Source organism: Xyrauchen texanus, chromosome 4 (genome assembly GCF_025860055.1).
Source record: "Xyrauchen texanus isolate HMW12.3.18 chromosome 4, RBS_HiC_50CHRs, whole genome shotgun sequence".
Classification (NCBI taxonomy): Eukaryota; Metazoa; Chordata; class Actinopteri; order Cypriniformes; family Catostomidae; genus Xyrauchen; species Xyrauchen texanus.
This window is the reverse complement of record NC_068279.1, coordinates 4067817-4085302: the sequence shown is the minus strand read 5'-3', so window position 1 is coordinate 4085302 and position 17486 is coordinate 4067817. Positions and strand designations below refer to the sequence as shown.

At 37.6% G+C, this 17486-nt stretch overlaps 1 protein-coding gene across 1 annotated transcript; it reads right to left on the bottom strand.

The window, feature by feature from the left end:
• Positions 1 to 1050: 1050 nt before the first annotated feature.
• Positions 1051 to 12933, bottom strand: areg (amphiregulin). Its single transcript, XM_052125611.1, has 6 exons — positions 12864 to 12933; positions 8145 to 8318; positions 4853 to 5075; positions 4543 to 4707; positions 3263 to 3360; positions 1051 to 1269 (listed from the first exon to the last, which is right to left on the bottom strand). Exons 1-5 carry the CDS (start codon positions 12901 to 12903, stop codon positions 3273 to 3275), a joined length of 690 nt encoding a protein of 229 aa, XP_051981571.1. The 5' UTR covers positions 12904 to 12933; the 3' UTR covers positions 1051 to 1269; positions 3263 to 3272.
• Positions 12934 to 17486: the final 4553 nt, after the last annotated feature.

The window sequence follows — 17486 nt, the reverse complement described above, 5'->3', positions numbered from 1 at the left end:
TATACCCAAAATGTTTTGAAGCTGCAATCACTGCCAAAGGTGCTTCAAGTACTGAGTCAAGGGTCTGAATACTTATGTCAACGTGATTTTACAGTTTTTATCTTTTTATAATACACGTGCAAAGTTATCAAAAATCTGTTTTTGCTTTGTCATTACGGGGTATAGAGGGTTGATTGATGTGAGAATGTTTTTATATTTAAAGCATTTTACCATAAGGCTGCAACATAACAAAATGTGAAACAAATGAAGGGGTCTGAATACTTTATTAATGCACTGTGCATGTGTGCACATATATCAGACATGCATGTATACATACTCTACAACAAGAAGAGGGCGCTGCAAGTCTTGTACAATTCAAACCACTCAAACTCTGTTGACATTTTTGAGATACCTTGTTTATATGCTTGTCTATTTTGCAAATTAAATACTTATCTATTATGCAATATATAGGCTATTATTAAAAAAATTGAATTTAATATAATAATTTATTGATACATCAGCTCTCACAATGAGTAAATCGAACCTAGCAGAAATTTGTTGATGGAGAGACTGAACTTCACCTGTGCTTGAACGGTAATTTAATTATTCCCATAATGCACTTCAAAAAATCTGTTCAATACTACAGGGCACTAACAACTAACTGTGCTAGGTGTCTGCTTTTACCTGCTTATAATACTCAAAGCTGTAAGAGTACGAGCATCAACCCTTTGACTCGGAGTCTAAAGCAGTAAATATTGCCATGAATGCTTTTCTTTAATAACCATTTTTGATGGCTCATCTGGTATTTGCATCATTATCAAGAACTCTATTCCACCATCAGCAACCCTCCAAACTCATCATGTTTGCACTGCAAAATATTGCCAGGATTTTGCAAGATTAAATAGTCAAATGGTACAAATCTTTGGACTGTTCTGGGCTTTTCAGACTGAGAAAGATGTTTCATTATGAACTGCAGGACTCATCTAGACAAAGTAAATGTGAGAAAACAAATGTCATTGCAGAGAAGAGGAGACAGATTGAGTGAACGAGAGAAACACAAGTGTCCTTTATTCCCATATGCGTAAACAAAAACCACATATCAAATAAACCATTTTTATTATCAAAATAAACACAAACACAAAGTATAAGACATAAAAATCTTTGTTAATAAATGGTAGCAAACAATAAATATAGATATATAGTTACAATACATTACAGTATTCTCTGTGCAATATATCTGTAGTGCTTTCAACCTCAGCGAGATCAGTGTGAGCTCTACTGCCATTACACCTGAAACAAAAAACATACAGAACAAAAAAACAGCTTTTAAATATAATAACCAAAATTGTCAATCGTTTTCCCCCAAATAAAAAAACATTAATGCAGTTTTCTGTGCATAATAAATAAAAGAACATGTGAAATATAAATATATAAATGTTCAATTAAAATGTACAAATCATATATTCACTTGAAACCAGATAGGACGGGACATGTCAAAGGAATTGCCTCCTTTTTTAGAAAATTGCTAATAGCAATTGGGGTATTCTCATTCTAGAGAGCATTTGATTTGACAAAAATCTGTGTAGTGCAGTATGAGTCCATTTTCCATTTTCAGGGAAGAGAAAGACTGCAAATCTTTAACGTAATTAACTTTTAGCAGATATATATCAACTTTTAGGAGCATACTATAGGGATGTGCATGGTACCAACGGTTAACCACAAGGTTTCAAGAAATGGTTGTTCAATTTTTCCGTCGGGATGAGGGAATAAAGTACTTCCACTCACCGGCCACTTTGTTATGTACACCTGTACATCTACTTATTCATGTGATTATCTAATCAGCCAATCGTGTGGTAGCAGTGTAATGTATACAATTATACAGATATGGGTCAAGAGCTTCAGTTTATGTTCACATCAACCATTAGAATGGGGAAAGAAAATGTGATCTCAGTGATTTCGACCGTGGCATGATTGCTGGTGCCAGACGGGCTGGTTTGAGTATCTCCGTAACTGCTGATCTCTTGGTATTTTCACATGCAATAGTCTCTATGGTGTAAAGACAATGGTCGAAAAACAACCAGTGAGCGGCAGTTCTGTGGACAAAAACACCTTGTTGATGAGAGAGGTCAACGGAAAATGGCCAGACTGGTTTGAGCTGACAGAAAGGCTCCAGTAACTCAGATAACCCCTCTGTATTGAACAACATGTGCATTCTGAGAAGACCACGTCGGGTTCCACTTACAGGTATGTCAGCCAAAAACAGAAAACTGAGGCTGCACTGGGCCTACCATTTGTGTACCTCAGCAGAAATCCAGATTCGCCAGGCAATGTTTTTCCAATCGTCCTCTGTCCAGTTTTGGTGAGCCTGTGCCCACCGCAGCCTCAGTTTCCTGTTCTAAGCTGACAGTATTGGTACCCGGACGGGTCTAAGACATTAGTCATTAATCTTACAGTTCTTACAAAATCTTTGTTTAAACACTGACCCCTAACACTCACTTAGTTTAACAATTTGAAACCATGACTTGCACTGCACATAAATAAGTAATATATGCATTATATACTGAAGGCCAACAGCACGCCTGAAGGGGCGGGGCTCAGACACCATTGCCAATCAGAGGATTGCCGTGATTGTATAAGGGTTTCAACATTCCCCTTAGTGCTTACGGCAATGTCGAGTGAACTGAATCGATAGGGAACTAGTCACAACTTTATTACCGGCACCACCAGACATCCAACAGTAGCACTTCTTCACATACGGGCGTCTACCTTAACACAGTTACTTGCTTCCCTCTTGTGGCTACTTACGATATCACATCATAACAGTAACCATCAACATTGATGGTGCCTCTTGGGTCTTTAAGATACCCAAAGTAATCCCAAACAGCGGACTTCAACCGCTTTGGCAGCGGAAATAAAGGTTCATGCTTGGACATGTTTGTATGATGCCTAGTGTTGTGCATATTAGTGCATATCGTGGCGCCGTTTTGTGGTCCATTCCATCCGGTGCCTGTTAACATTACACAGAAAAACAGTTCTCGCTCTCAAGATCGGGTCGGGTTGAAGACCTCTATTGCACATGCAGAACAGCGATTTTGGTATTTGGATAGTGGCACTTTGAGCAATTAACCGCATGTCGACTATCCGTGCACATCCCTAGCATATAGATGGCTTCAAAACAAAAGGATTTGGACTACAAGCCACAAAACTCTCATTTTGACATCTGAGGTCAATAATGTAGTGATTCTTTGTAAGTCAGTATGATGTGTGTGTGTTTGGCTCTTACTTCTATCTCTTTATACCATGATGTTCTTCTTCTCTATTTCCTCTCTCTCATTTGTTGAACTCAGAAAAGCCGCCTGAAATTTGTGATGTGTTCTGTTGCTGAAAAATGACAAATGACACAGTGTATATACAGTAGCCTATATATACAGTGTATGTATATATATATATACATACACACACACACACACACGGTGGCCCCAATGTTTGATTGCTCATATCTTAAAGGGGTCATGAAATGGAAAATCGAATTTTCCTTAACATTTAGACATATATAACTATAAAAATAATAAGTAAATAATTTGGCCCCAAAAAATGGGCAAAACATGGCAAAAGAGAAGGTTTGCTGCCATCGAAAACGTAGCTAAACGATTTACTTATTTATTTATTTGTAGCAAGTTGTTGCTCACAATGACGTCTCAGTGACTTCATTTTGTTGTTTACAAAAAGTCGCAGAAGTACGCCAAAAATCGTGCAAACTCCTATATGCATTTTTATCTATTTTTTTGTTGATGTATTTTCTCCCCTTTTCTCCCCAGTTTGGAATGCCCAATTCCCAATGCGCTCTAAGTACACGTGGTGGCGTAGTGACTCGCCTCAATCCAGAGGATGAATCTCAGTTGCCTCCGTGTCTGAGACCGTCAAGCCGCGCATTTCTTCACGTGGCTTGTTGAGCGTGTTACCGCGGAGACATGGCGCTTGTGGAGGCTTTACACTATTCTCTGCAGCATCCACGGCAAACTCACCACACGCCCCACCAAGAGCGAACTACATTATAGCGACCACGAGGAGGTTACCCCATGCATCTCTACCCTCCCTAGCAACCGGGCCAATTTGTTGGCATTTAAAACAAACAAAATGCCCTGTATGTATTTGTGGATTGTAATTAGCACTTTTAATGCAGTGCATCAAGTCAGTAGCTACAGTACATGCATACATGGCTAGATGTTGCATAAAACATTTAAAATACAGACCGCTCTTTTAAAATTGAAATAGCATAATTAGTCAATTCTGCACTTGTTATTATTGCCTTTGGCTGACTGGTGATGTAATCCATAAATGCAATCCATAAAAATGTTACTAAAATCCAATTACGCACATTTCAAAATGTAATGCAATTACAAATACTTGATTTTTGCAATGTATGTAATTCAGATTACATGTAATCCGTCACTATCCAGCACTACCAATCAAAAGTCTGGACACACTAGACTAAATTCATGTTTCTTGTAATCTTAAATATATTTAGCATGTGTATATTGAACATTCTTTAGCTGTACTTACTGCATACAGATCATGAGTAAGATGGCTAGACAGCTGATGACAGACAGGATGAAGGCCATGATGACGAGTGCAGTGTGTGTCGTCTCTGTGCTGCTGTCATCCGGTTCACCTGCCGTCTGAAGAAGCTGGATTCCACAGCGTTCCCCATCATAACCTCTCTTACATCTGAGACAATCAGACAGTGCATATAAAGAACCATTAAGATCATTAGTGCAGTCAGATAATGAATTTACACTATCTTCCACTGGTTGGACAAACAATGTGATGTAGATGTTTCTAAGTAGTGTGAGTGCAAATAAGTGACACTAACACACAGACGGGCTCTCTCAGGTCGTGAAGGTACGTGCAGTGGCCGTGGATGCAGTAGTCGAGGTGAGAGGTCAGACAGGGGTCAGCTGTCATGCTGTGGCTCTTCTGAGGGAAGGTGTGATGGGGCTGAACAGGTGTGATATTTGTATTCTTTTTTCTCCCTTTGTTCTTTTTGCGGCCGGAGCGTCTGTGATTGTGCTCTTCTCCTTTACTGACTTGATGTACTGAAAAACAATAAGAAACATGAGAAACTCTGGGGTGCTTGTGTGTGTGTGTATACACTGTATAAAATGGTAACACTTTATTTTAAGGGTCCACAATAATGCACTAGTTAAACATGAGTAAGAGAGTAATTCATCCTTAGCTGAATTTAGGCTAAGGATATCTTAGCTATAATTTACAACTTTATTAAACTTAATTAATTATCTTTGTGAAGAAAATAATGCAATGAATGCTCCATTTCAGAGATCATATATCTACAGTTGAAGTCAGAAGTTTACATACACAGTAGCCAAATACATTTAAACTCAGATTTTCACAATTCCTGACATTTAATCGTAGAAAACGTTGCTTGTCTTAGGTCAGTTAGGATCACTACTTTATTTTAAGAATGTGAAACGTCAGAATAATAGTAGAGAGAATGATTTATTTCAGCTTTTATTTATTTCTTCACATACCCAGTGGGTCAGAAGTTTACATACACTTTGTTAGTATTTGGTAGCATTGCCTTTAAATTGTTTAACTTGGGTCAAATATTTTGGGTAACCTTCCACAAGCTTCTCACAATAAGTTGCTGGAATTTTGGCCCATTCCTCCAGACAGAACTGGTGTAACGGAGTCAGGTTTGTAGGCCTCCTTGCTCGCACTAGATGTTCTATCGGACTGAGGTTTGCTACTCCAATATCTTGACTTTGTTGTCTTTAAGCCATTTTTAAGCCACAACTTTGGAAGCACGCTTGGGGTCATTGTCCATTTGGAAGACCCATTTGCGACCGAGCTTTAACTTCCAGGCTGATGTCTTGAGATGTTGCTTTAATATATCCACATAATTTTCCTTTCTCATGATGCCATCTATTGTGTGAAGTGCACCAGTCCCTCCAAAGCACCTTCACAACATGATGCTGCCACCCCCATGCTTCACAGTTGGGATGGTGATCTTCGGCTTGCAAGCCTCATCCTTTTTCCTCCCAACATAACGATGGTCATTATGGCCAAAAAGTTCCATTTTAGTTTCATCAGACCAGAGAACATTTCTCCAAAAAGTATGATCTTTGTCCCCCTGTGTAGTCTGGCTTTTATTTGGTGGTTTTTGAGCAGTGGCTTCTTCCATGCTGAGCAACCTTTCAGGTTATTTCGATTTAGGACTTGTTTTACTGTGGATATAGATACTTGTCTACCTGTTTCCTCCAGCATCTTCACAAGGTCCTTTGCTGTTGTTCTGGGATTGATTTGCACTTTCACACCAAACTACGTTCATCTCTAGGAGACACAATGCATCTCCTTCCTGTGTGTTATGATGGCTGCTTAGTCCCACGGCGTTTATACGTGCATACTATTGTTTATACGTGCATACTATTGTTTGTACCTTCAGTTATTTGAAAATTGCTTCCAACGATGAACCAGACTTGTGGAGGTCCACAAATTTCTTTTGATTTGACCATGATGTTAAGCAAAGAGGCACTGAGTTTGAAGGTAGGCCTTAAAATACATCCACTGGTACGCTTCCAATTCAGTACACCACCTATCAGAAGCTAATTGGCTAATTGTCTAAAGGCTTGACATGATTTTCTGGAATTTTCCAAGCTGCTTAAAGGCACAGTTAACTTAGTGTATGTACATTTCTGACCACTGGAATTGTGATATAGTCAATTAAAAGTGAAACAATCTGTCTGTAAACAATTGTTGAAAGAATTACTCATATCTTGCAGAAAGTAGATGTCCTAAATGACTTGCCAAAACTGTAGTTAAAATATACATTTTAATGACTTAAAATTAAGTGTGTGTAAATTCTGACTTTATCTGTAGTATACCAGTAACTAAGGCTAATTAGTATTGGCTTTACAAAGCTGTTACTAATAAATGACTTAAATCTCATATTAAAGACAACTTGAAACCGTGATTTAAAGTGGAAGTTTAACCAACTCAAGTTATTGGTTTGTTTTACACATTTCAATGACAGTAAAACTCTCTGTATATTTTGAAGTTTACTGCAAATACTGTAAACACCTAACTGATGTCAAACTAATAAGTATGTTTCACTTTGGAACAAGGAGTTTTTAGCAATTCATTAGCAACAATTTAGTAAAACCAATACTAATTAGTCATAATTACTGTCTTGGTATATTTAAATAAACTTAATACCACCCTGTAAATGCAAAACATACCATAACTTGAACAGGTTAAACTTTCACTTTAGAATAGGAGGTTATGTTGTCTTTATTAAAATATTTTACTAATTTAATTGTAACAACTTTGTAAAGCCAATGCTAATTAGCCTTAATTACTGGTGTATTATCGTTTAGTAAACATGATTCATGACGGATCTCTGAAATTGAGCATTAATTACATTAGTTTCCACACAAAAGCATACCTGCCAACATTGAATTGTGAAAAATAGGGAGATTATTTTATTTTATTTTATTAATTGTTTTTGCGGTGTCTTTCCGATATGATGAGAACATTCCAGACCCATCCACTTTAAATCCTTTTTTTTAAATTACTTTATTTTAATTATTTATTTTTGTGTCTTCACCTGTACTTCTTGACTTTATGATTCAGTGACATTGTTGGATCTGTGTACTTTTGTACATCTTATTGAACATATATATTGAACCTTTTTTCAATAATAAAAAAATCCAGTTTTAGCACAATTTGTGGACTTTTCAGATGGTCCCTTACCACACCCTCCACATTAGCACATTTAGGCAAAATGTACAACTTATATCAATGTTAAATTAACCATCTGGAACGATTTCACAGTGAAAAAACGTGCCATTCACCCGCCATCTGACAAGCTTACCGGACAATTGGGATGCATCATTTCATATTAAAACACGGGACGATTGTTAGCATGGTACATTTTTGTAAGGGTAGTACAAAGGTTTATTAAAGGCACATATAATACCTTAATTAAATACATGTAAAAAAAATAATAATAAAGTCTAAAATGCCAAAAAATGTGACTGTAAATGTTATAGAATTATAGAATTAGAATTAGCTACATTTACGAATTATGGACATCTATTGGAGGTTGTAGCAAGATCAACAGGTTTTTGTGCGTTTAAGAGATATACCTTTAAACAAATTTGGGTCGTTGAACATTCCTGATGGATCCTCATCATCATCCGATTCTAAATCCACTCCCACCGCGCTCTGAAGCCCCTCCCCTGATGTTGACATTACGGTCACATGATCCAACGCAGACGTGTGAGTGGCCACTGCACTAATGAAGAAAACTGCACTGCAAACTGCATGCAAACACACACACGGACACATCACAGGCCGTTGTTACATCACAGCAGAAATGTGTGATAATATCTGATACTGTGTGAAATGCTGATCGCTATTGAGTTCAGTCCGAAAATAATAACGGGATCAAACACTTCATTATTATAACATAATGACATATTAACCTCAATCAGCGCAGATAAAGAGATGTTAATCCTCTAATATTGTTGTTGTTGTTGAGTCATACTGTAAACACCCCATGTACTGTATACAGTATGTATTGAGCAGACGCACAACAGATTGAAACAAAGACAGGAGCGAGTGGAAAAAGGAGAGATTGTGTGTATTAACACTGCACCTGTTGTAAATATAATACAAAATCAGAGTCCATTATTTCACCTGTGACCTGATTTCCTTTAAAAATGGATCATTATGGTACTGGGTGCTGATTAGTCAATCAATGCAGTGTTCCAGCTACTATGACTTTTCCAGGCCTGGAAAATAAAATACTAATATTATTAAAACTTGAATATTTTCCCGATTTTCCATGACTTTGGGAATCCTGAACATAGAAGAGAGAAATATCCATTAACAATCCCATTTATCTCAATAGCAGTTGCTTGGAAGTTCATGCTGCCATTTTTAGCTTCAGATGCACTCTGTTTGTTTTCATAATATTTCTGCAAAATGTAAATGGTAAATGGTCGGCACTTATATAGCACCTTTAACCTTAGCGGTTACCAAAGCGCTTACACTGTGTCCCATTCACCCATGCACATACACACACTCACACCAATGGCAGTAGAGCTGCCATGCAAGGCACTGGCCTGCTATTGGGAGCAACTTGGGATTCAGTGTCTTGCCCAAGGACACTTCGGCATGTGGAGTCATGTGGGCCAGGAATCGAACCACCAACCCTGTGGTTAGTGGACGACCCGCTCTACCAGCTGAGCCACACAAAATGGTTTTTAAAAAAGCCCTCTTACTTTTTCCCCTGCACTCCAATCACCTGTCATATAGATACCCCTTTTTATCATCTGATGAATTCCCAATGGATAAAATCAAGTCCCAAATTTTCTTCCTCAATAATAGACCTGGTTTCACTGTGAAATACCTCGCATTACGGAATTAAAATGGGTTTCGAGTTGTAATTTCAGGTTGAATTTAACATCAGGTTAATTACTAATAACAATTTTGCTTGGTATTTTATATTACTTCTTCATTTTAGAAAATATATTTTTTGCCATATATTTATTTAAAAATACTTTAAGATGTGTTTTAAGACTTGAAATGAAATTTCTGAATGTCACTGCATTAGATAGCAAAATATTAAAGGAATAGTTCACTCAAAAATTAAAATCTTTTCATTGTTTACTCACCCTCATGCCATCCCAGATGTGTTTGACTTTCTTTCTTCAGCAGAACACAAATGAAGATTTTAGAAGAATATTTCAGCTCTGTAGGTCCATAAACGTCATACAGGAAACATAAAAGTAATCCATACAACTCCAGTGTTTTAATCCATATTTTCAGAAGTGATATAACAGGTGTGGGTGAGAAACAGATAAAAATGTAAGTCCTTTTTTCCTCTAAATCTCCACTTGAGTGAAAAATGTGAAACTAAAAAGGTACTACATGATGTGAAAGTGAAAGTGGAGATTTAGAGTAAAAAATTACTTAATTTGTTAAAGAATGTGTCACCACACCTATTATATCACTTCTGAACACATGGATTTATCCACTGGAGTCACATGGATTACTTTTATACTCCCTGTATGTGGATTTTAGAGCTTCGAAATTTTGGCACCCATTCACTTGTATTGTATGGACCTACAGAGCGGATAAATTCTTCTAAAAATCTTAATTTGTGTTCTGCAGAAGAAAGAAAGTCATACACATCTGGGATGTCAGGAAGGTGAGTAAATGATGAGAGAAATTTCATTTTTTGGTGAACTGTCCCTTTAAAATCTATTCTGCAATTAATTTAAATGTCATTTTTGTGGACGTATGAAGTTAGTTCCCCTCAAGTTCACACAGGTAGAGTTTAGCACATTAACTATGAACATGTGACAGCCTGAAAGTCCAAATCATTTTTTCAATTGTTTAAGCGTGATTTTCAAAGCCCCAAATTAAAATGTTTTGATTAAAAGTGTGCGTGTGCTATCTTGTTTCAAAATAAATGCTACTTGATTATATATGTTGTTATCAATGTCAGTGGTATTTATAAATAAGAACGGCTTATGCAAGTTCAGAAGTATGGTATAAATTATCAACTGTTGCTGTCAAACGTGTCTGCACTGAGCATGCTTGAGTACCTGCATTGAGACTGAACACTCCTACAGAGATACCTGGAACGTGGAATCCTGTATTTATTTGTCAAAAGAAATTCCTCTCCAAAGAAACTTGCACACACCTATTATTGTGCGCCGGGACGACCTTTCTAACGATAGAACGCATATTTCGGAAAGCTAAAAATATATATTTAACCCTGCGGTGTGACACCCTAGTCCTCTCTCAACAACACAACAAGCGCTTTGTAGCATTGAACATGACAACAGAGAACCGAGATTTAAATTGTGCAACATTCTCACAGACACCTTGCTGAAAGGGAAAAGTCTGATCACACAGCCATTAAGAAACATGTTACTGCAAGCCGACACTGTCTCCCACAGCCCTGCCTGTCTTGGAAACAAACTAACTCCCACAGTGCACTTAATAGAGTTAAACACACTTTACAATCTTAAGTGACTTTTGACCTGAATAGACACCGAAAACCTATTAAGTTGACTTTACTCAATTGATGGGAGTGAACTCGTTTCTTCAACTGAATTGAGTAATGGCGTCTCCAAAACTTGTGTTATTAAGTTCACTTAGAGACAATTTAACAATTTAAGTGAAGGTAACTAGATGCAAGTAGTCTTAACTCAGAATTGCTATTTAAATATTGCTACTTAATATTAATATTTTTAGTTGAACTGACTCAAATTTAAATCATATGATAACAATTTTAAACAAACGTAATTTTTAGCATAAATGCATATATGCATGTACTTCAGTTGTACATGCACAGGTGAATTGAAATCGTGTTTACACAGTCCAACTCAGAGACTAAAAACAGTTCAAAGAATGAAAACGAAAACCGAAAAGAACACCGTAAACTGGAACAAAGTGATTTTCAATTGTTCTGTAGTGAAAACGTTATTTTTAAATGCTGGTAACTGGTTAAATTTTGTTCCGATTATTTTTTTTCATGAAACAAAAGGCCAAAGGATTTATAACAGAAACATTGTCTTCAACTACACCACATCATATTGACTGAACAATTAAACATGTGCTTTGATCCTGAAGGAAACTGCTGTATCACACATTTCTTTGCCATATTGCTCATTGTGGATGTCGCATTCTGTGAATGAAGACCTTTTAACAACTATGTATATTTACTACGTATCCATGCACAGCTAATCCAGATACAATGAAAATACTATTAGATGTAAAAAGTACATTTCTCAGTTGTTTCCAAGTCTTCACTGACGGCCAATTAACTGTTAATTAACTGTGAATTAATGGTGAATTAACTGTTAATTAATGATTAATTAATGGTTAATTAACGGTTAATTAACTGTAAGATTCCTATGCCGATAAATTCACCACACAGAAAAACATTCATTGCTTTTTTTATTTTTTTTTTTATTTTGGTGAGCCAAGTTGCTTATTTTAGGCTTGTTTTCCAGACCATGTTGCTTGTTTCTCTAGCAAGATCTGGCAACACTGCAATTGGTATTTCACTCACACCTAACGTACTGTCATTTATAAAAGAATGTTTAATAATCGTTCTTTTATTTTGTTTAAACCGGTAACCTTTTGGAAAGGAGGGAACGGAACATCTGAACCAGAACGAAAAAATACAGTTTTTGCTCAGAACGAACCAAAATGAAAAACATTTATTTTTTAGTCCCTGGTCCAACTTGAAGAATAGGAGCAAAGATCATCAATGGTGTCATCACACGAAACAACTACTTGCAAAAAAAGAGCTAAAACCAACTGTTTGCCCCTATAAGTTACCTGACCAAGGAAACATAATTAAAGAATTCAAGCACAAGGGATTATGGGTATTCCCCATAGCCTCAATTCTGTTCTCAATTTTTTGTGTTATTAACACTTAAAATATTAATTCTATAGATGTTTATGATAAAAGTTCAGTGAACATTCATATTTGAAATATGACCCCAAAACTTGACATTTCAAGTACTGTTTAATTAAGACAACTTGATTTTTCCAGTAATTACAGCGTTATGGTTTAAAGTGTAAGATATAGAAATAAAATGAATAAATATACAGACTTTGCACTCAGCATGGAAGGAAAGAGGTTACATGTTTCCAACACATTTTGACCAATAAACTTCATTTTTTTGATAAAAATGTATACCAAATACTTACAATTTGTAAACATTTCCATGAGTTTTCCAGGCATTGAAATAACAGTTTAAAAATTGCCTGACATTTCCAGGGAAACCCTGAGGTGATCAAAAGGGACATAACACAGGGATGGTGAAAACCAAACTCACCAATGCAGAGCAGTAGAGAGGAGAGGAGGTGTGTGTTCATGGCAGCTGGCAGGAGTTACGTGTTGAGTTCCTGTCTGTCGCAGAGGTATTGTCCAGGAGGAGCTTTTATAGGCGAGGTTTCCCTTTACAGAGAGAGAAAGAGAGAGAGTGTGTATATGTGTGTATTTGAGTGTACAGGTTTGTGGGCGCCTTTTGTGAGGTAAATGATTAACGAAACCGTGTCTGTAGAATTCATCCAATGAACGTATGGCATCATTTGCAATTCAGTTTCCATTTCACGTCACTGGACTATGAATACTGATACATAGTTGAAGTCAGAAGTTTACATGCACTTACTGTAGATTGAAGTAATTAAAACTCATTTTTTAATCCACTCGACAGATATCATATTAGCAAACTATATTTTTGGCAAGTCGTTTACAACATCTACTTCGTGCATGACATGAGTAATGTTTCCAACAATTGTTTACAGACTGTATCTAATTCTAGTGGGTCAGAAAGTGCCACTGTGCCTTTAAGCAGCTTGGAAAATTACAGAAAATTATGTCAAGCCTTTAGACAAATAGCCAATTGGCTTCTGATAGGAGGTGTACCTGTGGATGTATTTTATGGCCTCCCTTCAAACTCAGTGCTTCTTTGCTTGACATTAAGGGAAAATATAAAGAAATCAGCAAAGACCTCAGAAAAAGAATGGTGGATCTCCACAAGTCTGGTTTATGCTTGGGAGCAATTTCCAAAGGCCTGATGGTACCACGTTCATCTGTACAAACAATAGTACGCAAGTATAAACACCATGAGACCACGCAGCCATCATATCAGCTCAGGAAGGAGACGCATTCTGTCTCCTAGAGATGAAGTAGTTTGGTGCGAAAGTGCAAATCAATCCCAGAACAACAGCAAAGGACCTTGTGAAGATGCTGGAGGAAACAGGTTGACAAGTATCTATATCCACAGTAAAACGTTTCCTATATCGACATAACCTGAAAGGCTGCTCAGCATGGAAAAATCCACTGCTCAAAAACAGCCAAATAAAAGCTAGAATACAGTTTGCAAGTGCACATAGGGACAAATATATTTTTGGAGAAATCTCTTCTGGTCTAATGAAACAAAAATGTAACTGTGGCCATAATGACCATCATCATGGTGAGTCTTGCAAGCCGAAAAACACCATCCCAACCGTGGGGGTGGCAGCATCATGTTGTGGGGGTGCTTTGCTGCAGGAGGGACTGGTGCACGTCACACAATAGATTGCATCATGAGGAAGGAATATTATGTGAATATACTGAAGCAACATCTCAAGACATCAGCCGGGAAGTTAAAGCTCATCGCAATGGATCTTCCAAATGGACAATGACCCCAAGCGTGCCTCCAAAGTTGTGGCAAAATGGCTTAAGAACAACAAAGTCAAGATATTGGAGTGGCCATCACAAATCACTTACCTCATTACGATAGAACATGTGTGGGCAGAACTGAAAAAGCGCGTGTGAGCAAGGAGGCCTACAAACCTGACCAGTTACACCAGTTCTGTCTGGAGGAATGGGACAAAATTCCAGCAACTTATTGTGAGAAGCTTGTGGAAGGCAAACCAAAACGTTTGACCCAAGTTAAACAATTTAAAGGCAATCCTACCAAATACTAACAAAGTGTATGTAAACTTCTGACCCACTGGGTATGTGAAGAAATAAATAAAAGCAGAAATAAATCATTCTCTCTACAATAATTCTGACGTTTCACATTCTTATAATAAAGTTGTGATCCTAACTGACCTAAAACAGGGAATGTTTTCCACGATTCTGACTTCAACTTCAACTGCTGTTGAGATTTGAATGGTTTATAATACCACTCCTAAATAAATAAACATGCATAATGTTCAAGTTTATTGTTATTTTAATGGACAATTGTGACATCTTTACATGCAAGGCTAAATTGTTTCAGTGTTTCAGAGTCATTTGAAATGAATTTGGCCTTTAAAGTCTTTGGAATATTTGGAATGGAATATGAGGTACATCAAGTCTGTTCTAAAAAGAATGAAAAGAATGACATTCTTGGGGAAAATTCAATCATTACGATAAAGATGGAAGCCAAAATACCCCCACACACACTTGTTCATTGGAATTGACTACATGAATATGTGTGTCTTTTTGTCCATGTGTGGACACAGTCTCTTGGGTCATTAATTTAATTACTGGCCTTGTAATTTGTGGCCAAAAACCCCAAACAAAACTGCCAAATGAGGTACGGTAGCAGCGAGGACAACCTGTTGAAATTAGATCACGGTGTATAAACGTGTATGTGCATCTTAAGTTCAGTTTGAGCCAGTTGCTGTGTAATGTGTCTCTCACATCTGCATGTTAATGGGTTTCTGAAGAGCCCAAAAGGAAGAGAATTACAGCTAATGACCAAGAACCGTTAACTCAAACCAAACTAAAATCCCCATTAGATGCTTACCAGAATTTAAATGAGAGTGAAAGACAATCTGTCTAACCGTTGCACTCGTCAAGCATAGTGTATGTTTCCCCCCTCTTCTGTATGATGATTTCGCAATGTCATGCTTCAACTAAATGAATGCAATTAATAAACTTTTTAACTGTATTTTACAGCGTGAGACTAAATTGACTAAAATCATTCACAAAGTCATTTAGTTAATTATAAGTCTAATATACACTCACCTAAAGGATTATTAGGAACACCATACTAATACTGTGTTTGACCCCCTTTCGCCTTCAGAACTGCCTTAATTCTACGTGGCATTGATTCAACAAGGTGCTGAAAGCATTCTTTAGAAATGTTGGCCCATATTGATAGGATAGCATCTTGCAGTTGATGGAGATTTGTGGGATGCACATCCAGGGCATGAAGCTCCCGTTCCACCACATCCCAAAGATGCTCTATTGGGTTGAGATCTGGTGACTGTGGGGGCCATTTTAGTACAGTGAACTCATTGTCATGTTCAAGAAACCAATTTGAAATGATTCGAGCTTTGTGACATGGTGCATTATCCTGCTGGAAGTAGCCATCAGAGGATGGGTACATGGTGGCCATAAAGGGATGGACATGGTCAGAAACAATGCTCAGCTAGGCCGTGGCATTTAAACGATGCCCAATTGGCACTAAGGGGCCTAAAGTGTGCCAAGAAAACATCCCCCACACCATTACACCACCACCACCAGCCTGCACAGTGGTAACAAGGCATGATGGATCCATGTTCTCATTCTGTTTAAGCCAAATTCTGACTCTACCATCTGAATGTCTCAACAGAAATCGAGACTCATCAGACCAGGCAACATTTTTCCAGTCTTCAATTGTCCAATTTTGGTGAGCTCTTGCAAATTGTAGCCTCTTTTTCCTATTTGTAGTGGAGATGAGTGGTACCCGGTGGGGTCTTCTGCTGTTGTAGCCCATCCGCCTCAAGGTTGTGCGTGTTGTGGCTTCACAAATGCTTTGCTGCATACCTCGGTTGTAACGAGTGGTTATTTCAGTCAAAGTTGCTCTTCTATCAGCTTGAATCAGTCGGCCCATTCTCCTCTGACCTCTAGCATCAACAAGGCATTTTCAGCCCACAGGACTGCCGCGATACTGGATGTTTTTCCCTTTTCACACCATTCTTTGTAAACCCTAGAAATGGTTGTGCGTGAAAATCCCAGTAACTGAGCAGATTGTGAAATACTCAGACCGGCCCGTCTGGCACCAACAACCATGCCACGCTCAAAATTGCTTAAATCACCTTTCTTTCCCATTCTGACATTCAGTTTGGAGTTCAGGAGATTGTCTTGACCAGGACCACACCCCTAAATGCATTGAAGCAACTGCCATGTGATTGGTTGATTAGATAATTGCATTAATGAGAAATCGAACAGGTGTTCCTAATAATCCTTTAGGTGAGTGTATAAGTCAAATACATTTATATTTACATTTATGCATTTGGCAGATGCTTTTATCCAAAGCGACTTACAGTGCACTTATTACAGGGACAATCCCCCCGGAGCAACCTGGAGTTAAGAGCCTTGCTCAAGGGCACAATGGTGGTGGCCATGGGGATCGAACCAGTGACCTTCTGATTACCAGTTATGTGCTTTAGCCCACTACACCACCACCACAAATATCCTTGTTTGATGTTGTATCGCAAAACATATGAAACCGTAAAATTTTTTAAAGATTTAATCCTGCTTTAAAGTCAAACCCTATGTTTTTAAAACAGAAATTTGGATCTACATTTAACCTTTTAGTCTAACAGTGATTATTACTGTAACAGTTGCCTACATATTATTCTAAAGCTGCTCAGAAGTGTAAACCAACATGTTTGTCCAGTACAGCCCACTGTAAACCTTACGTGTGCCCTTTTAAATTATATAAAGAATGTAGGATTAGAGCACAGAGGAATTCCCACAGATATAAATATAATGGAAAAAAACACTGTAGTGACGAAAAACTTCTTTCTGGATCTTTCTGGTTTCTTTTGTAAGATCTGAGTTGGTGACTGATTGGGTACTGAGGTTAATAGGTTGAAAGGGAACAAACATGGGATTTTGTTGAAAACACATCACTGTTTGCAGCAACAGAATTGCAGAAGAAAACATGATGGATTGCACAGCACAGCAATTTATCAGTAGCCTACACACCAGT